General features: G+C 46.7%; 1 protein-coding gene across 2 annotated transcripts in view; it reads left to right on the top strand.

The window, feature by feature from the left end:
- Positions 1 to 20,428, top strand: part of ATP9A (ATPase phospholipid transporting 9A (putative)) — a 133,014-nt gene that overhangs the window by 28,724 nt on the left and 83,862 nt on the right. For both annotated transcript variants that reach the window (XM_038572611.1, XM_038572612.1), the window contains exons 2-4: positions 3,172 to 3,316; positions 5,893 to 6,006; positions 10,965 to 11,073. In XM_038572611.1, coding sequence (XP_038428539.1) covers positions 3,172 to 3,316; positions 5,893 to 6,006; positions 10,965 to 11,073 — 368 coding nt within the window. The remainder of the gene's footprint in view (positions 1 to 3,171; positions 3,317 to 5,892; positions 6,007 to 10,964; positions 11,074 to 20,428) is intronic.

Below are 20,428 nucleotides of genomic sequence, written 5' to 3'. Positions count from 1 at the left end.
TCGGGGCTAGTGATGTTGGGCTCCATGACACAAAGTTTTCATTTTATCCTGTGCCAAACACTTACCCTGTTTTGCAGTGGGGCTGTGAGGAAGCAGAAGGCAAGGATCCCGTTCCAACATTTGGTCCCCACAGACCTGGCGTAGTACTTTGTACCTGCTGGACGTTTAATAAATGCTTGCTCTTAGGAAGTTAGCTGGGAAAGAACCACAGTGTGTCCCTAGATAATATGAATGTAACTAAAGAATACATGGGAAAGGGTCTCCCCACTTCTTCTTTCCCAAAGGGAGCCAGTGCCAGAGCAATGCTGCATTTGAAGCATGTCTGCATGAGTATCCTCTTGCTTTCGTGCAAAGAATCGCATCCTGGGGGCACGTGGGGGGCTCAGGGGTTGAGCATCTGCCTTTGGCTCAGGTTGTGATCCTGGGGTCCTGGGATCGAGTCCCACCTCGGGCTCCCGGCATAGAGCCTGCTTCTCCCTCTGCCTGTGTCTCTGCCTCTCTCTGTGACTCAGTAATAAATAAAATCTTAAAAAAAAAAAAAAAAAAAAAAAGGATAGCATCCTGGACACACCTCTCAGCCTCTTGCTTTTTGATTTAGTGTATCTTGCAGAAGAGGGTGGTTTAGCACACACAGCCCGCTCTCTCTCTCTCTTTTTTTTTAAAGATTTTATTTATTTATTCATCTCACACACACACACACACACACACACAGGCACACAGAGAGAGAGGGGCGGGGGTGGGGGGCAGAGACACAGGCAGAGGGAGAAGCAGGCTCCATGCAGGGAGCCCGACGTGGGACTGGATCTGGGGTCTCCAGGATCATGCCCTGGGCTGAAGGCGGTGCTAAACCCCTAAGCCACCGGGGCTGCCCCAGCCCGCTCTCTTCTTGAGAGACTTGTGAATGTTGATTGCAGCAGCCCCCCTCTGATGAACGGTGAGGTGCCTTCCCAGGGGCCTGCTGCAGTGACTACCCTGCTCCTTTGTCCTGGCGCGCACTCCTGCAGGTTAAGTCATGAATCGGCTTAACCCGGTGGCCTGCCGTGCAGAACCTGCTAAGACGAAACAGACAAAACTCATAGAAACAGTCGGCCTGATGCCTGGTTTTCTTAAATCCATTCTTCAGCTTTCTTTAGAAACCTGGAACTATGGGAGCCATCATTACAGGATCATTACAGGATGGGGAGAGGATTGCTGGTCCACAGACGGCTCAGTCATGACCGGCAGGATGGTTTCCACAAATAGAGAGGTGTGCTCCCTGTCAAATGCATCCCCCCGCCCTCCTCCCTGCCTCCTGCATTCATTCAGCACTCGGTGCATGTCCCCACATGGCCAGCCTGGGTGCTTCCCATCCACAGGCAGCAGTGGCCTTGGACTCCTCGAGGCTTCTGTCTTTGGCCTTTGGACGACTTAAAACGGGGCCGATGCGGATGAGTTACTAGAAGTGAAGCCTGTCCTTATCACTCCACTCCACCCGAGCACCCATTTACTGGAATGAAGATGCTATTTTTAAGAAAGAGCATTGTGTTTCATCATGGAAATTTTGAGCATCTGGGCAGGCAGCTTGCTGATACCCAGGGACCGTGTTTGCTCTGCTCTGTACCCCAGCACCCCACCAGGACCTGCCTGGCCCATAGGATGAGGGGGAGAAGGGTGGGCCTCGGTGGATCACTAATGGCATATGTCATAATCTCCTTGTCGGCTTGGTTTCACTTCACTTGGCAGTGTCACAAGGGACTGGCCGGACTCGGGTTTCTCCCTCCTGGCCTGTGTGTGTGGGAGCTGAGGCCAGTGATTCGGCTGGGGGTGTTTGTATCACAGTGCCTAGGGGGGCTTGTGATTCTTGAAATGCCTTGTGTATGGGCTCTCTGGAAGGATGAGCTGCCTTTTTGAGGTGTTTTCAGAGTGTCTTTGTTCTGCTGGAGCTGCCTGCTTTGCCCTGCCTGGTGTGGGGCACCCGGGAGCAGGTGTCCTAATGAGCTGACCTTGCAGGACAGCCCAGACAGCTGGGGCGGGAGCGGTCAGCTGGCCCACAGCTGGCACCCTGGCCCGGCTCCAGGGGACGCAGGCCCTGAGCCTTTGTCTTCCTGGCTGGCTCCTCTGGGGTGTCACTGAAAGGAGACCCAGGTGTGGAGAGGAGATTCTTCTCCTTCTCCTTTACCTGGTTATCTTGGTAGAACCAGCAACCCTGACAGCATGGGGTGCTGGAGAGACACTAGGTTTCTGAATAAGATGGAAGTGGTTCAAGGCCAGACTCCTCTGTTTCTCACATCCTGGCAAACTTGGGTGCTTTGTTTTTTTATCTTTTTTTTTTTTTTTTAAGATTTTTATTTATTTATTCATGAGAGAGAGAGAGAGAGAGACAGGCAGAGACACTGGCAGAGGGAGAAGCAGGTTCCATGCAGGGAGCCCGACGTGGGACTCGATCCCAGGTCTCCAGGATCACACCCTGGGTTGAAGGCGGCGCTAAACCGCTGAGCCACCCAGGCTGCCTTTTTTTTTTTTTTTTTTTTTTTTTTTTTTTTTTTTAAAGCAAAGAGACATTTATTTGGGTAATTAGAATTGCAATTTGGGAAACACAGATTGAGGTAGAAGTCTGAATTAGGTTCTCCCTAGGTGCTCTATTTAACTGTTGCAAGCTTTCCTCTCTCATCAGCAAAATGTGAACTTAATAGTGGTAATGTGTTGCTGTACCTTTACTTTTTAAACTTAAATCGCATTTTAAAAATGAATCTTATGGGCAGCCCGGGTGTCTCAGAGGTTTAGCACTGCCTTCAGCCCAGGGTGTGATCCTGGAGACCTGGGATCGAGTCCCACGTCGGGCTCCCTGCATGGAGCCTGCTTCTCCCTCTGCCTGTGTCTCTGCCTCTCTCTCTCTGTGTCTCTCATGAATAAATAAATAAAATCTTAAAAAAAACCCAAAAAACAAAACAAACTTTAAAAAAAATGAATCTTACACTTTGAAGTAAGTAATTGGGGCTTGGGCGCAAGGCATCTTCTATCTGGATCACAGCTTCTTAGAGGCCTTGGCTCTGTTTTCCCCTCTCATGACAGACCAAGCCCCATTGGTGGCTGATGTCCTGACCCAGTGAAGATGCTTTAGGGAAAAACATTCGGAGAAGAGTGGACAGGTGTGGACATGGCCTTGACAGCATGACTTTGTCTTCCCCACAGGTGCTGTGAGTGGCTGAGATGCTGTGGCGGAGGGGAACCCAGGCCCCGCACTGTGTGGTTGGGGCATCCCGAGAAGAGGGACCAGAGGTACCCTCGAAATGTCATCAACAATCAGAAGTACAACTTCTTCACCTTTCTTCCTGGGGTACGTAAGGCCAGAGAGCACACCCTTTTTGCCCTTCTCACACCAGATGTAAGCACTGGGTACCAGTTTTAGGAGACCAAGATCCCTGTGGCTGAATTGCCTGTGTGTTTTCCAGGCTGCCTTAGCTGCTGGCTGTTCATCTTTGCTGGTCCTGAGTACCTGGCGGGGCGGGGGTGGGGTGAGGTGGGGAGGGTGGGGGCTGCCTTCTGAAGCTAACTTCACATTTATTTGGTGTATTAGGCCCAAGAGTGAAAAAGATATTTTAGGGACCTTAGCATTATAACTGAAACACCAAATAAAAAAAAAAAATCCCACAAAAAACCCAAAACCCATCAGTCCCTAAATTCTCCCCCTGTCATCATGAAATGCATATTCACTGTAGTGTAGTCGGGAGATACAAGAATAGAAAAATTTTTAAGAGGTGGGTTTTAATCCTACTGTCCAGAGAGAATTTCTGTGGATGTTTTTGCTAATGAGCATTTCTGTTCTGTTTGGTATTTTACGCTCTGGAGTCCTAGCCTTCCCACATGAACTTAGACCAGGCTGTGCTGCGTACTCTAGAAGCCTCCCCACCTCCCAGGCTGAAATTGAGTACCTATTTTTATCCAGCAGAGCTTCCAAACACACACCAGCTGACTTTAGAAGCCACGGCAGCAATCAGTTCCAGTGCTAGAAGGGAAAAAAAAAAAATAATGACTCTTTGATTTATGGAGAGCGATTACAGAAGCACAAATGTGTAACACTGTAGCTTAAGGTCAATCTGAATGTTGTTTTAAGGGCAACTCTGAATACATTGGTTGCTACCTTCAACCCTCCTTCCTCCTCCCCCCAAATCTCAGTATCTTAAATCGAGAAAAATTTATTTCTCATTCATGGAAATTCTGGTGTGGACGGGACCACGCTCTCCCACGTTGGAGCTGCGCTGTCTGGAATACAAGGCCACCGGTATCTCGATGGCCGAGCAAGAGTGAGGTGGCCGAGAGGTGCCGAGAGGTGCCTCCTCCTACCTCCTACTTGCCTCGGATGGACGCGTCATTGGTGCCCCACGGCCCCGGCCTGGGTCCTGCGGCGCCCGCCCCACTCGCCGCGCGGGGTGCAGCGGGGATTCTGCTGCGTTTCTTTACGGTGTTGAGGCCATGTGGGTGGGGATGATTATTTGCCTCTTTTCTTTTTCTTTCTTTTTTTTTTTAATATTTAAAATTTATTTATAATTTATTTATGATAGTCACACAGAGAGAGAAAGAGAGAGAGGCAGAGACACAGGCAGAGGGAGAAGCAGGCTCCATGCACCGGGAGCCTGACATGGGATTTGATCCCGGGTCTCCAGGATCGCGCCCTGGGCCAAAGGCAGGCGCTAAACCGCTGCGCCACCCAGGGATCCCTTTTTTAATATTTATTCACTCATGAGAGACCCAGAGAGAGAGAGGCAGAGACACAGGCAGAGTGAGAAGCAGGCTCCCTGGAGGAACCCCAATGGGGGACTCGATCCCAGGACCCCACGATCACGCCCTGAGTGGAAGGCAGATGCTCAACCACTGAGCACCCAGGTGTCCCTGCCTCATTTTCTTTTTTTTTTTTTTTTTTTTTTTTTTTTTTTTTTATAAATTTTTATTTATTTATGATAGTCACACAGAGAGAGAGAGGCAGAGACACAGGCAGAGGGAGAAGCAGGCTCCATGCACCGGGAGCCCGACGTGGGATTCGATCCCGGGTCTTCAGGATCGTGCTCTGGGCCAAAGGCAGGCGCCAAACCGCTGCGCCACCCAGGGATCCCCCTGCCTCATTTTCTTGATCAGTCTCACAGCAGAGGCATTTCCCAGTAAACCTCTTCACCTTCTGAGGGGCCTCCCTGTACTTAAAATAATTTTTTTAAAAAGATTATTTATTTATTAGAGACAGAGAGAGTGCACAAGCAGGGGGAGAGGCAGTGGGAGAGGGAGAAGCAGATCCTCCTGCTGAGCAGAGAGCCCGACGTAGGACTCAATCCCAGGACCCTGAGATCACGACCTGAGGTGAAGGCGACGCTTAACCGACTGAGCCACCCAGGTGCCCCTAAAGTAGTTTTTGAGAACTAAGTCATAACAGGGGCACCTGGGTGGCTCAGCGGTTGAGCTGTCTGCCTTCGGCTCAGGGTGTGATCATGGGGTCCTGGATCAAGTCCCCCATCGGGGTCCCTGCGGGGAGCCTGCTTCTCCCTCTGCCTGTGTCTCTGCCTCTCTCTGTGTGTCTCTTATGAATAAATAAATTAAAAAAAAAAAACCTAAGTCATTAGAGATAAAGTTGAAGCCCCCTGTCTATCTCCCCCCCCCCCCCGGGGGTACCCCCTCTCTTGAATTTGGTGTTTGTAATTTCCATGTGTGTCATTATATATATTTTTACTTTTACAAGTGATGTTTTGATTGCCCATGTGTGTGTTTCCCTAAACAATGGAAGTGCTGAGACCTCACCTGGAAGGTACTGCGGGAGTTGGGTTCTCGCGTAGGACGGCATTCCAGCTGCTGCCCACCTCCCGCTAAACCATCCTGACCCCCTCAGACAGGCCTGACTGACTTCCTCTCTCTCTGTCCTCATCCCAGGTGCTGTTCAACCAGTTCAAATACTTTTTCAACCTCTATTTCTTACTCCTTGCCTGCTCTCAGTTTGTCCCTGAGATGAGACTCGGTGCGCTCTACACCTACTGGGTCCCCCTGGTGAGTAAATTGGCCTCGTGTGTTCAGTGACCTGGGGGCGGGTGGGGGGGGGGCGGATGTTGGGAAGAGACACTTCTTTGTCACCGGGCATCTGGAATGGGGTAGGGTCTTTTAAGAGACAGGACGCCCTGCAGACCTCCCCTTCCCCGAGATGTTCCTGTTGAAGACACTTTCATACGCCACCAAGATCAGACTAGTGGGGGAAGCCTGGGCTCCTCATTCATGCTCTCCACCAGTTGTTCGGTCATTCATTTCTTCACTGCCTACTTACTGTATATTTCACCCACCTGTCGACTCCAGGGACCCAGTGGCAAGTAAGAAAGGTAAACCTTCTGTCTTCATCCTATTGGGATTCTCAAGATCACGTTTTCTGTTTATGTCGCGTCTGTCAGCGTGAGGGTTTGAAAGTACCAGCTTCTGTGCTCTGTGTGCGAAATCAGAACTGACCAGAATGCCCCTCCATCCCCTCCCTTACCTCCTTTTTTTTTTTTCTAAGATCTTATTTATTTATTCATGAGAGAGAGAGAGAGAGAGAGAGAGAGAGAGAGAGAGAAGCAGAGACAAGCAGTCTCCATGCAGGGAGCCCGATGTGGGACTTGATCCTGGGACTCCAGGATCACACCCTGGGCTGAAGGCGGCGCCAAACCGCTGAGCCACCGGGTGTCCCTCCCTTACCTCCTTTTGGCAAGTGGTTGGTTATCGAGCACCTGCTCTGGGTCAGGCACCGGGCCGGGTGCAGGGGACACAGTGTTGAATGAAATGCATAAAAACTCTTGCCCTTGTGGACTGGGTTTTCGGAGGGGATACACAGTAAGCAGATTAATGAAGTCATTTCTAATTGCGAAAAGTGCTGCAAAGGTTATAGAATAAGGTCACAGGCTAAATAAGCTATCCCAGGCACATTTGATATTTGTTGAATAATTAAAGGTGGGGGTGTGGAGGGGCAGCCCTAGCCAGTGGTGTGGCCAAGGGAAGCCTCTTGAGGAGGGAACGGGCAGAAAAGAGTAGGAGGGCAGGAGTATTCCAGGTAGAGAGCAGCAGTGCAAAGGCCCTGCGGTAGGCATGTCTCAGAGCATTAGAAGGACAGGAAGCAGCCCAGTGTGACTGGGGTGTGGGAGAGGGTGGAAATGACATGTCTTTTTCTCCAAATATAGGCTATTTCTAAGTTAAGTGGCATTTGGGGGAACACTTGGATTCTGTATTCACAAATATTGTTAAATTTCTGCTCGGGGAAAGATTGTTAAATAGAAAAGATTTAAGCCCTTCTTAAAGAAACAAGAACAGAATTTTTTTTCTTTTGGCGGCAGGTGGGAGATGCTACGGATTTGGTGTGCAGGCACTAACAGCGTAGAGGGAGCCAGTGGCTAAGGGCCCCCCTCGTGGGTAGGTGTGCACACACTGAGTGCCGCCTTATCAGACAAGTCAGGGCAGCAGCACCAGCCCTGAGAAAGGAGAGGGGATTGATTTTTCTCACATGAACAGTAGCGGTGCCTTTGGGATGGGATGTGAGGAGGTAGGACCCTAGAAGCTGGAGCAAACTTTTGTCGCGCATCCTTCCCTTGCATAACAGACGTTCCTGTCTGTGTGCTGTGCTCTTGCACACGGACCGGAGCGCTGCAGACTCAGAGGCCGGGCTGATGCAGTCAAGCCTTGGGAGAGCTGGGGAGCTCCTGTCCCGTCCCAAACGGAAGGCGCTACTGCAGGTGCAGACCTGGACCAGGGCAGCTGCGAGACCCAACAGTTAGAAACTTGCGAGTTTTATATGAAATACCCCAATTTTATTTGAGTTTTTTAGTTCCTCTGTTCACTACATACCTATACAGAGTCAAACCCTAAGTGACTTATTTTTAAAAAGTTAGTCTCTATATAAAATACAGTTTATCCTGTTGCCTTTTATTGGTTACCTTTTTGAAGTATAGTTATTTGAAAGGTAATCCATTCACATGATGCATGGAACATAAAAACATCCCTAGTGAAAATGTCCCTCCTGTCCAGTCCAGGTGGGCTGGAGCACGTGCTGGGCACTGGGGTGGCCTAGAGGACCCCCCCAACCCCCTTCTAAGTCAGAGGGCCCGGCCCCAGCTCCTGCCTATGTCTTCCCCTGAAGTGATGTTTGGAGTGAAGCCCGGCCTTCATCACACAGTCATTGTGTCCCCTGGCACCTCTGCCATGGGCCCGGCTCCCGGCCGACTCACCTGTTTTCCCCAGAACTGTGGCCACAGGCAGGTTGACAGCAGCCTCCGGAGGCCCTGAGGTCTGTGACTGTGCACCTGTATCTCTTCTACAGCCAGCTTTTCCTGCGAAGGTTTAGGACTGCGAGGGGCTGTGGGTCTTATTGTTTTGCCTCTTCCCAGGGGCTGCAGAGAAGGTTTGGGGTCAGAGAGAAAGTATGGCATCTATTTCTAGGTGACCACAGCTGATTTCCCCCTAAATTTTTCTGTGCAGAGTCAGTTTCCAGTTCTGGACAAGAACATGTTTTAAAATGTCTCTGCCCCAAAAGGCTTCTCGTTTCAATCCGAGGCTATCAACAGGTGCAGTGGTTCTGAATGAGGGATGAGGGCCACGTGGCTTAGGTGTGGTTCCTGGCTACACTTTGAGAAATCCTGTAGTTTGAACCTCAGTTTTCTCATCTGTAAAACAGGGACGAACACTTCTACTTCCTTGGCTTGTTGGAAGAATTAAATGAAATACTGCAAATGGGATTTGGTGGAGCCTCCTGTTGCTCCCAACAGACAGAGAATTCTCAGGAAATACTCTCATTTGAATTTTAGAATTCTGGTGCTAGTGACATTGTTAATTGGGTGAAGATTTAGCTTTTGATAACTTTTTTTCTTGATACTGATGTGTTAGAGGGAGAAACTCCTCAGTTTCTGAAATAATCCATAAGATTGTTTGTATGAGGACCAAATAATCTAGATTTTTTTTTCTGTTATTATGCACAGATACTACATTTGCAATGTAGTGGGTGTTGACATTTGTCAACATCCATGGAAACAGCACCTCAGTCAAAATACAGAACATTTCCATTAGGCTAGTTCCCTAGTGCCTCCTTCCAGTCACCCCCTCCTGAACCAGAGGAAACTACTTTTCTGACTTCTAGCTCATAGATTTGTTTTGCTGTAGCGAATCTATGTTTGATGTACAACTTTATAAAAGGAGGCTTAGCACCTTCAGATTTGCTTGTCTGGGCGCTATCCCTGCCTCTGATTCCTTTACAAGCTCAGACAGCCCCAGTCCTCCCTACTAAAGCCTCTCTCTAAATATCTGTGGATATTAAGGACCTCTGAAGTTGCATAGTTGGAATTTATTTCTGGACTATATTTGCATCTCTTTGTGAAAGCATTTTCTAGCCTAAGGGATGGCATGTCCTCTGGGATTAATAGGAACTGTGTATTTGTTGGGGGGGGATTTGGGGGAGTCAATATGATAATTTAGGAGACGGTATTTATTTGCAGCAGGGAGGTTAGCTGCTCCTGTCTTTGTGTGAGCACACACTTTCCATTAACATCAATGGGATTTAGCTTGGCCCACGCAGAGAGAAATAGAAACTGGAACATTTGAAAAAACAAACAGCAAACACCTGGGTTCTGGCCCAGAACAACAAAAGGGCAGCGTGGGAGGGGTAGGGGTTCTGCACACTGGGTCTGTGCTCTCCCAGAACAGGTTTACTCCCCCCTCCTGGTCTGGTGATGCTTTTATTCTGAAGTGTACCAGTTTGGGTCTGGCCGCAGCCAGTACTTTACATCTGATTGGAAACAGGAGTAATCCTTGATTGTAAAGATGAATGAGCCCTTAGAGGAGTTTCACAAAGCCGGCACATCTCTGGCTAGATTTACATAAGAGATTTAAAGTCCTTTGAATCGAAGTTAATATATTTCACGGAGTAAACAGTATGAAAATGAAACGCTCAAAGAATCACCGCTGCTAACCTTCAGGGTGATGGCGCTTGCCGCGTTTTTTTCAAAAAGGACTTTAAAAGGAGATGACAAGGCTATTTTGTAAGAAAAACGAATGAGCGTTCTTGCCTTTATTGACACGAGAGTGCAAATCTGGATGGAAATAGATTCTTGTTACGGCTGACTCACACACCGGTCCCCACCACATTTTATGAGTTGGGGTGCCTGGCCTGGGAAAGGTCGGGCCGTTTCAAATGTTCTTTTTATTAGTTGCTGCATATGCAATTAATACTCCAGTGTGTTTTCTTTATAAGTATTAAAACATTACAGAGAAGACTGAAGTCCCGTCTGGCCCCTTCCTGCTCCTGGGTCTCTTCCTCGCAAAGGAATCTAGCCAGGAGTTGAGGAGATCGGGCACCTTCGCCGACGAGTAGGGTGGCTGCCCCTGCGCGTGCACGCCCGGCGTCCTGTTGTGTTGTGAAAAGCTGATCTGCCTCCTTGGCAGGTCGGTGCTTGGGACGGACCTCGTTCCCTGAACTGTCTCCTGGTGTTCCATCTTAGTGGCTAGTAGGTTTTCCAAGTTTCTCTGGATGCACAACAGTGTGGCTGGCAGGAGCGGGGACTCTGGAGCCAGCTTCTTCCGGGCCTGTCACTTGGGAGCTTCACGTCCTTGGGCAAGATGACCTAACCTTTCGGTGCTTCCGAGGCTCCGGCTCAGCAGGCCCGAGCGTAGGGTCGAGGGGATGTAGCACGCTGCCAAGGACGCCCCGCACGTGCCTCGCGAGGCAAGCATGTTAGCGGGCACCGTCACCCTGCCGTTGCCTGTGGACGGGCCACCCTTCTCCTCTCCGAAACTGTGTGGCAGTGCTGAACAGGGACGCCCTTGCAGAGGTGTGTCAGGGTGCAGGAGGGGTCGGAGAAGTGGGCTTGCTGGCGCGCTGGGGGCGATCGCAGGCCCTGCCCTGCCGCCCTCCTGTGCGGCCTCTGGCCTCTTCTGTCCCCGGCACCAGAAGAGGAAGGTCGCTTTCAGCAGGCCTCACCCTCTCCCCCCTCTCTCCACAGGGCTTCGTGCTGGCTGTCACCGTCATCCGGGAGGCAGTGGAGGAGATCCGATGCTATGTGCGCGACAGGGAGGTCAACTGTCAGGTCTACAGCCGGCTCACGGCGAGAGGTCAGCCTCCCCGCTCCCCCAGGGCCACCTCCTGCCACCCGGCCTGGGCCCCAGGGTTGCAGCTCCATCACGGGCCACGGGGCCGGTGGGTGTGTGGACACTGCAGGGTGGGGCATTCACTCAGTTGCTCGCACCAGGGAGGCCACCATGTGCCTGGGGCTCAGAGGCCTCTGTCCCCCAGGCTGCCACGGTCTTTCGTAGAGCTGGGCCTGTCGTTGGCTTACTTGTGCGGCGTCAACCTGGAATTAAATTTTGTTCGTTGGGCATCCTCTTCTGGCTAACCCTGTCCCGTTGCTGTCCCTGGGGTGACTGGGGAGGGAAGGAGGCAGCTCCTCTCATGCAGATGCTGCAAAGTCTGTCTGATAAGCTTTAAAAGATATTCTTTCTGCATCACAAAAACTAATGCTACAACTTTGCGACATTAGTTTTTATTTTTGTTTTTTAATTAATTAATTAATTAATTAATTAATTAATTTATTTATTTATTTATGATAGTCACACACAGAGAGAGAGAGGCAGAGACACAGGCAGAAGGAGAGGCAGAGACACAGGCAGAGGGAGAAGCAGGCTCCATGCACTGGGAGCCTGACATGGGATTCGATCCCGGGTCTCCAGGATTGCGCCCTGGGCCAAAGGCAGGCGCCAAACCGCTGCGCCACCCAGGGATCCCGCGACATTAGTTTTTAAATAGGCACCAGATTTGTATAAACACCGTATCTGTGAAGATTTCCTTGAAAGGCATTGTATAAATCCTGAAAATTAAGGTGGAGAGTGTAGATAGTAAGACCCAAGAGAAAAGCAACTAGATAGTCTTTAATTGTTGAATCCCTTGCAAGATGCCTGCATTTTAAATCGGTTGGAATTAAAAAAAACAAACAAACAATACTCCATTAAAAACCCACAAGGCAATGCCGCCAATGTTGACTTCTTGTTTCAACTACAGATTCTATAGGAGATTACCTGTAAGGATGTGTTCAGAAATGAGAGCATGTTACCTAAATTTCCCAAAGATGACTGATCCCATTCAGTGATTAGTCATGTTTTAGGAAGCAGCAGAGATGGAGAAAAGCTGTGCCTTACCTTCAGGACATTAAGAATTCTGGAAAAGATGAGATAGATGTCTCAGGGAGGGTGTATCGGAGTCAAGTGTGAATTGCTTTCCCATGCTTTAGTCTTCCCAAGAAGGCGTCCACACATGATTTCAGGGTTTTGCATAGAGTTTTCCTTATAGGAACAATGTCGGAGGAAAATGTTTTAGGCTCAAAAAAAAAAAAAAAAAAAAAAAAAAAAGGTCCTCAGAAGACATGAAAGTATTTCGGTTTAGTATGTTTAAATAATTTTTGTTTATTTATTAATCTGTGTTTAAATAGACTTTTATAGTTGGTGGTTTTAGCATTTTGCAAGTCTCTGGGAGAGGTAGGGGATGTAGAGTTGGTATAAAAATGCTTTATTATTGCTAAACTACTGTATTTAGGACATTTTGCTATGTAAAGAAAGAAAACTCAGCATAATCTTTGCAAAGGCAGGTGGCTTGGGCTTTCCACGTGGGTAATCAGAAGACCCCTCTGGAGGGTGTTTTTTGTGGTTCGTGTATATTAAATCCTCCCTTAATAACATATTCTGACTATAACATTTAAAATGCTAGGCAACCGACAAAAGCCCCTTTCGAGAGGGTACGGTGGATCTCTTTAGAGGGATTCCATTCATTCATCTATCCAGGCTCCAAACCTTCTTTGGTTCTTTTCATATTGCAATTGCTTTTCCCGTGAATGATTTTTCTGCCCTCCCCTGCAGACCCCCTTCTCAGCTCCTGCTTTATCTTCACTCAGTTCTTGGAAAGATCCTAAGGAGAATTGGCAGATGGCTCCAGCATTAAAAACTTGTCTTCCTTTGTTGGTCTCCTTTTGTGGCCGGTGGTTTCCATTGTCATGCCAATGCAACAGTAGGGGAAACCGAGCAGAGTTCTGAATATTAACCCAGCCCCTGCTCGACCATTTGTTCTGAAAGCCCCAAAAAAGCACTGAAGAAACTGTCAACTCAGAAAGTGATGGAGGTGAGTTTAGTTATTTGATACATTTTAGGGGGTGGGGAAGGGCGAGAGAAGGAAGCCCCAACTAGAAGATTTCAGAGAGAGGAAGAGAAAGAAGGCCTTTTTGACCTCACTGTTTAATTATTTACTAATTTTCTCCAGTGAGGCTTTTCACCAAGGTCTTCCTTTACTAAGTTTCAATGCAAAATGAAACAAATATATGTATGTATCTCCACACAGGACTGTTTCCTTTTTTAAGACTAGTATTTTAGAGTTCAGAAACCTTTAGAAGCCAAGATACCAAGTCCCGATCGCTAGGTTACAGGCTACAGTATTAACCTGCCTTCTGCATCATTTCCTGATTAATAATAGCAGTACTTGTGCTGATATAGTTTTTGAAAGTTGGGGGGTAATAATTTCTAACTAGGAAAAAAAAGGTTAAAAAACCATGTGGTGAGCTCCCACATGCTCTTCTATCCATTGTTAACATTTTGCCACGTTTGCCTTTTAATATTCTCTCTCTCATTAGAGAATTAAGTTACAGACATTATTTCCTTTATCCCTAAATACTTCAGTTCTTAATTGCTAATAGGGTATTTCTCTCACATAACACAGTACAATTATCAAAATCAGGAGATGCAACATTGGTATATTACTATTACTCTAATCTGCAGTCTTTACTCAAAATTTACGATTTGTTCCTGAAATGTCCTGGGTTTTTTTTTTGTTTGTTTGTTTGTTTGGCCCCCGCCCCCTCCAGTGCCTAAAATATTTTGTTTTAAACAGCATTTTTTTTTTTCCTGGTGCAGAAATCAGTACAGGTTTGCCAGTGGCATTTAATTGTCCTTGTTCCTTGATCTCCTCCGTTTTCTTTGATATGACATTGACATTTTGAAAAGGACTGGCCAGTTTCAGGAAGGTTGCTTTGTAGGTTGTCCCTCAATTTGTGTTTGTCTGATTTGTGAAAATTAGGTTCATGACAAGAATTTAATGTGGTTTTAGGAAAGCCAAGTGGCACAGATTCTTGTTGGGACTTTGCCAGAGTTTTAGAGGCATTATGGTAATCAAATTGAAAAAATTTCAAACTTTGAGAAAAAAGTAGATTCTAAACAACTAAAAACCCTGAAAGTAAGGCACTCATCACTGTGAGGAAAAATAGTTGATACTTTTTTGGGTTTTTTTTTGGTTAATTGCTACTTCCATTTAGATCATCTTATTTCATTCAAATAATTTGTTGTCTAAAAAAACACACGAATTAGATTAATTTTTAATATCCTTGTCACAGTTTAATAAGAAATATTTGAAGTATTTTAATACCTCATGTCAAAATGACCTTTTATTCATTTTCTTAAGAATTTTTTTGACTAAAAAAAAATAGAATTTTTTTGACTACCACCTGTCTCAAGTTTACGATCAGTTTCCATATTATAGAGATAAACACAGGGCTGGGGATTCTGGGAATTCATAATTTAGTGAAGTATCTAGATGTTTATTTATTTATTTTTAAAGATTTTTATTTATTCATGAGAGAGAGAGAGGCAGAGACACAGACAGGGAGAAGCAGGCTCCACAATCCCGGTCTCCAGGATCACGCCCTGGGCTAAAGGCGGCGCTAAACCACTGAGCCACCCAGGCTGCCTGTATCTAGACATTTAAATAGATAATTTAAAAATGCAACTAATAATTTTATATTAGGGGTGGGAGTGGGGTGGTTCTTACAGAGAGTGTTCCCTTTCTTGATCACTATATTCCTTGTTCTCAGCACAGTGCCTGGCAGTTGAAGAAAGTGGTTCTGAGCCTGTGCTCTGCCTGGATTCACGAGTCCTGCTTCCACCTGCACCCTGCTCTGTGGGCAGGTCCTTAACCTGTCAGTAAATTGGAGATAATAATAGTGCCTACCTTTTGAGAGTTGCTCTCTATATAACTCTTATATGAAAGAATGTAACACTGTGCCTGGGAGTTGCTGTATGCTCAAGAAAGGCAATGGGGATGGTATTGTAGCAGGGGTCCATTAAATGTTGGTGGATTTGAATAAATGAAGTATGAGCCAGTGGTCATGGGAGGTTATGGGACCCCGTCAGAGAGGAGCTGATACATCTTCTCTGAAGAAGTGATCTCATCTTAAATCTTACAGGGTGGAAGAGGGCAGGACTGACTGGCTGCGTGTTTGTGGTGGTCAATGCAAAATGAGTATATGGGACCTTTGTTCAAAAATTAAGAATTCAAGATGGCAGCAGGCGAGCATGAAACCAAGGCTCCTGTAGGAGCCTTCTGAGCATGGGGCCCCATGCTAGTACCCAGATCACACATGCATGAAGAGTCTTCCAGTGGCCACAGGTGTGATGGCTGGGAGTGTGGATTGCTTACGCCCAATTCTGGTTCTATCTTGCTCTTCCCATTTAGGCCATATTTCCTGAGTCTCCTTCTTGGGAGAACAGAGGAGAAGACCATGTAGGCAATGATGGGCCTGACACTGTGGGAAAGTTCATTCTGTGGTCTAGGAATCTCTGTACAAGGGCATGCTACGGGGAGTAGACGGCATTGGAAGTATTTGAAAAATTCTGTCAAAATTGGAAAACCATAGAAAAAAATGAAAGATTACCCACCGTAAGCCAGCTATAGATGCTGGACAAGGTCTAGTGTGTAAGTTCTTAAATAGCCGTGTGGAGGTGGCTTTTACAGATGGAAAGTGCGAGGGCCCAGGAAGGTGCCTCATCTCAGCTCAGTAAGGGTGGGGCTGTGACTCGAACCTTGGCTTATCTGAATGCACATCCTAAGCCTTTAGGTCCAGGCACCTACAATGTGCCAGGAGTTGGAATATCTCACCAATAGCTGTGATGTTCAGCCTTAGCACATATGCTACAGGAGGGGTTTTAGATTTAAATTATTTTAAAACATGTTTCTGAGTCCAAAGGAATCTATTAATCCAGTATCCTCTTTTTTTTTTTTTTTAAGATTTATTGATTTAGTAGAAGGGAGAGTAGGGGCAGGGGCAGAGGGAGAGAATCTCAAGCAGACTCCCTACTGAGCGTGGAGCCCAACCGGGTTTGATATCAGGACCAGCGGATGACGAGCTGAGCCTAAATCAGGAATCAGATGCTTAACAGACTGAGCCACCCAGGCGTCCCAAGCATCCTTTCTGGGATGGATAAGCTTATTTTTAGACAAAGTTGTTGAAAGCTCAGTAGGGATCATGCTTTCAGATAAATAAGTGTCCCCTCTCCTTCTCCTTGAAATCCACATTTGTAACATGATCAGAGAGCCGAGGGAGGTTCTTAGGAGTTTTATAGGGCTGTCTTCTCTGGCAGCATTCAGAGGTACTAGAAATACCAAAGTCAAAGAAGACAGGGTTTTTTTTTTTTTTTTTTTTTTAAGATTTTATTTATTCACTCATGAGAGACACAAAGAGAGGCAGAGAGAGAAGCAGGCTCCCCACAGGGAGCCCAATGCGGCACTTCATTCCAGGACCCCAGGGCCAAGACCTGAGCCAAAGGCAAACACTCAACCAGCCACCCAGGTGCCCCAGATGACAGGGTTCTTGACTTGGGAGCAGACCCAGCAATACGTCTGATTACTGGCAGAGATTGGGGTTGAATGAAGGAAGGAATAATTAGTAAATGGATTGTTCTCTTCTGTGTGCTTTGCCCAAACCAGAAGTTTAATTCTGAGGCTGGAGGGGTTCGCCTGGATTATCACAGGTGGTGAGGGCAGTCGGATTTGCATTTTCACCAGAGGAATTCTGAGGGTCTTCTAACCAGGAATGTTTTCCCAGACTAACCTGTGATCCTGGGCTAAAAGAGGCACGCGGATAATTAGCTTTGAAAGAAAGTGCAAACAGAGGTACAATTAGCACAAGTGCTGGTGCTTCTTTCCTGCTGGGGACATCTGGACACATTGAGAGCCAGAAGTCATAAGCTGAAGGTCTCCATGAAACGGAGAGAATCCCTCCCATCTTCAGTTTTGGAGTACCATGTGGTGTTAACGACTAGCTGGTATCTATCTTTTTTCTCAGGTAGTTGTCCATCTTTCCAGGTGCTCTGCTCACCCTTTCCCAGGTACAGAATAACCTCAGGACCTCACCTCCTCTTAAGAGTGGTATCTTTTTTTTTTCCAATTTAATTCAAGATCTATTTTTGGACTATTATTTAAGATTGCGGTTCATATGACTGAATTTTGAGGTCAAAGGATGTAGGTGTTTTTCTCTTTGGCAGTTTTATCCCGTTGGAGTTTATCAGGAGAAAGTAGGCTAGTGTAGGGAAATTGCATGTGTTCATTAATGGGGCAGTGTTTAGCTCGTGCGTTAACTAAACTGAAATTCTGTATTCTTAAACATAAGTACCATTTGTGTTGTCAAAGTGAGAGAACACTAAGATATGTTTTATACTTTTTTATTTTATTTATTTATTTTTAAAGTTTTATTTGTTTTAAGTTTCAGATATTTATTAATCAGTGTCACCCCCAAGACAATACACCAACATGGTTTAGGCATTTAGAGGGAAAATATTTCCTGGGTAAGTGGAAAATCGTGCAGCTGGCTTCCGGAAGACCTTCCTTCTAAGCATCTTTAGAGTGAAGCATTTCATTTAGGAGTCTGGGCCCTCTTCAGTTTGCTGTAATCGACATTCACCAGGTAGAACTTGTATTGATCACTGGGACCCCCAGTTCCAGACTTCTGGGATATTCCCAACTGACTTCCCTTCTCAACTGACATCTGGATTGAACAGTGCCAGGTGCGAGACATACAGTGCTGCTGTAGTACCATAGTACCTCCCGCTCCAGTAAATGCAAAGAGGGGGATCACACTCTTAGACTCCTGGGCCCCCATCAAGGACCTGGCGTGACTTGGTTGCAGCTGAGGCCTCTGGGCTGGAAGTAAAGGTCAAATCTGTAAGGTGCCCAACACTAAGCTGTCCCTGGCCTGATGGGACGTCTTTGTTTTCTTTTTTTTTTTTTTTTTTTAGAGAAGAGAAATACAGTGATGGTCTTTTTTGATATTAACTGCAGTAAAAGCACTGCAAAAGTCCTTTGCCAAGGAACTCAAAGATGGTTCAGGAAGCGGAGAATTCCTCTGCCCAAACTTCTCTCATTAAGATTCAGAGCATTCAGGGATGCCTGGGTGGCTCAGCAGTTGAGTGACTGCCTTTGGCCCAGGGCGTGATCCTGGAGTCCCAGGATCGAGTCCCCACATCAGGCTCCTTGGAGGGAGCCTGCTTCTCCCTCTGCCTATGTCTCTGTCTCTCTGTGTCTCTCATGAATAAATAGATAAAATCTTAAAAAAAAAAAAAAAGAGATTCAGAGCATTCGTTTTTACAAGTCTCCTTTAAGACAGATCTTGCCAGACATTTTCTCACACGTTCTCCGACAGAGGCAAAGTTGTTTCAGACTCATACATTTCTTTGTTTTTTCAAAGTACTCAGTTTCACTTTATTACAAATCGTTGGTGAACTGATCTATTAATTAAAAAACAAAAAAACAAAACAAAACAAAAAAACCCCCCAAAACCTCCAAAACAATCTCACATGCACATTGCACTGTTATCTTTCCCAAAAGGTATTCCCTCCCCCACCACCGGGGTGTGGGTCTGTTTCTTCATTATTGGGCACCAGAAGCAGGGAGGACCATTTATATATTTATTTTAAAAGCCTCTGTTGGGTATAAACTTGTTACATTTAAGCCTCAGCCTTTCTTTTTTAAGTTCCCCCTATTTTAAACAAAAGCCCCAGGAAGCGGCCGTGGAATTTATAATAATACTTTTCAACCCTTTGCCTGTTTTCAAATAAGTCTTTTCTTAGGCTCTGGGGAATGCAGACAAGTCTCTTGGAATATGAAAATTTCAACTTTAAACCTATGAACTCTGCTGGGTCTGCAGAGGCGTTTTAATGTCAACCCCAGGAAATGTACACACGCTGTAGAATTTACAACTCATCACTGTCACAGAGTGTGAGCTCAAGAGTAATCCATTAACCAGGGTTGGTGCATAGAGATTGCTGCTCAAGCTCTCCAGAAGCAATCAATGTCCTGCATGCACGATGAAAAATAGAAGTAGGGCTGGAGGTGTTTGGGGTCAAAACAGAGGCCCACACATACTAGTGCCCCGGAATTTATTTTTAAAAATTCTCTTTTTTTTTGCGGGCTGTTCCGCCGTTTGACTGAATTGTCATTTGCTTGTTTCGACTCAAGGGAAACATCTGGTTTCTCCCTGCAATGTAGACAAACTGCTCTTATTCTGAAGCTGTCATCCATGAAAAGCATGGTTTGGGCTCAATAGCTTTGCTTATGAAAGGCTTGGGGTCCATCTCTACAGAAATAAACAGCTCTTGTAATTGGAATTTTGTTCCCTGTTATAAACTCTGGCTCAGAGGTGACTCGGGTAAAGTGTCGAAAGCCGAAAGGGATAAATTTATTTTATAGAAGGCATTTAATGATTTAGGATGTGGCCAGCAGACAGTTTTCCACTTAACCTCTGTAAAAATCTCTTAGCCAACTTCTGTAAAGTTTCTGCAAATGTATCTAAAAATCCCAGAGGCTGGAGGTGGGAGGCTGGGTGTTAGAGGAAGCAGAAGAGAAGAGTGGTCTGGGGGGAGGGAAGTGCTGTGGCGTCCAGTTCTCGGAAGGGGGCCAGGCTTTCCTGTGCACCGTGTACTGAAGATGTTCCTGGGTGTTCGACTTTTGTTCACAGGCAGCTACGTCATTTGTGGGACCCCGTGCAAAATGAGACTGCAAGGGCCCCTTGTTGAAAAGTTATTAAGAATTTTAAGATGACAACAGGTCATTCACCTGAGGGGGGTGCCCGTGGTGAATACACAGGTCGCTCACCCAGGGGGGCTACCTCACCTTCCACCTTAGGAACCTCAAGGAAGGTGAAAGGAAGAAGGGAAGGGAAGAAGAGGGGCTTGGGAAGCGTGTCTGCTGACTTCTCAGTGGGGTGTTGGGAGAGTATTTTCTTCCAGTCGGAGGATGGGCAGTAGGGGACTGTCCTCTCTTTGGAGATGGGTGATACTCGCTGGAGATGTGCTGTTTTTGTTAGGTAGACGAGGAGCTCTGCCAGAGAGCATCAGCATCTTGCTCTTTCTTTTGCAAGAAGTCTGTAGAAAATTCAGAATTGGCGGTTAATGTAAGTTTAGACATGTGTTTGGAGCCCTCTCCGCAATCTGAAGTGTTTTTCATTCAGCGACTTCATCCCAGCCCCTGAAATGCCAGCATGAGTCAGGCTCCCTTTGTCCCCTTTTTCTCCCGCTTCCCCCCACCACCCTGGCCCCGGCAGCCTGGCCACTGCGAGGGCCTTTATTCACACGTCCACAGCCGACCGTGGTACCTGGCGGAAAG

The sequence above is a fragment of the Canis lupus genome, chromosome 24 (genome assembly GCF_011100685.1).
Source record: "Canis lupus familiaris isolate Mischka breed German Shepherd chromosome 24, alternate assembly UU_Cfam_GSD_1.0, whole genome shotgun sequence".
NCBI lineage: Eukaryota > Metazoa > Chordata > Mammalia > Carnivora > Canidae > Canis > Canis lupus.
The sequence above is the reverse complement of the archived record's forward strand: the minus strand, read 5'-3'. Positions and strand labels throughout refer to the sequence as shown.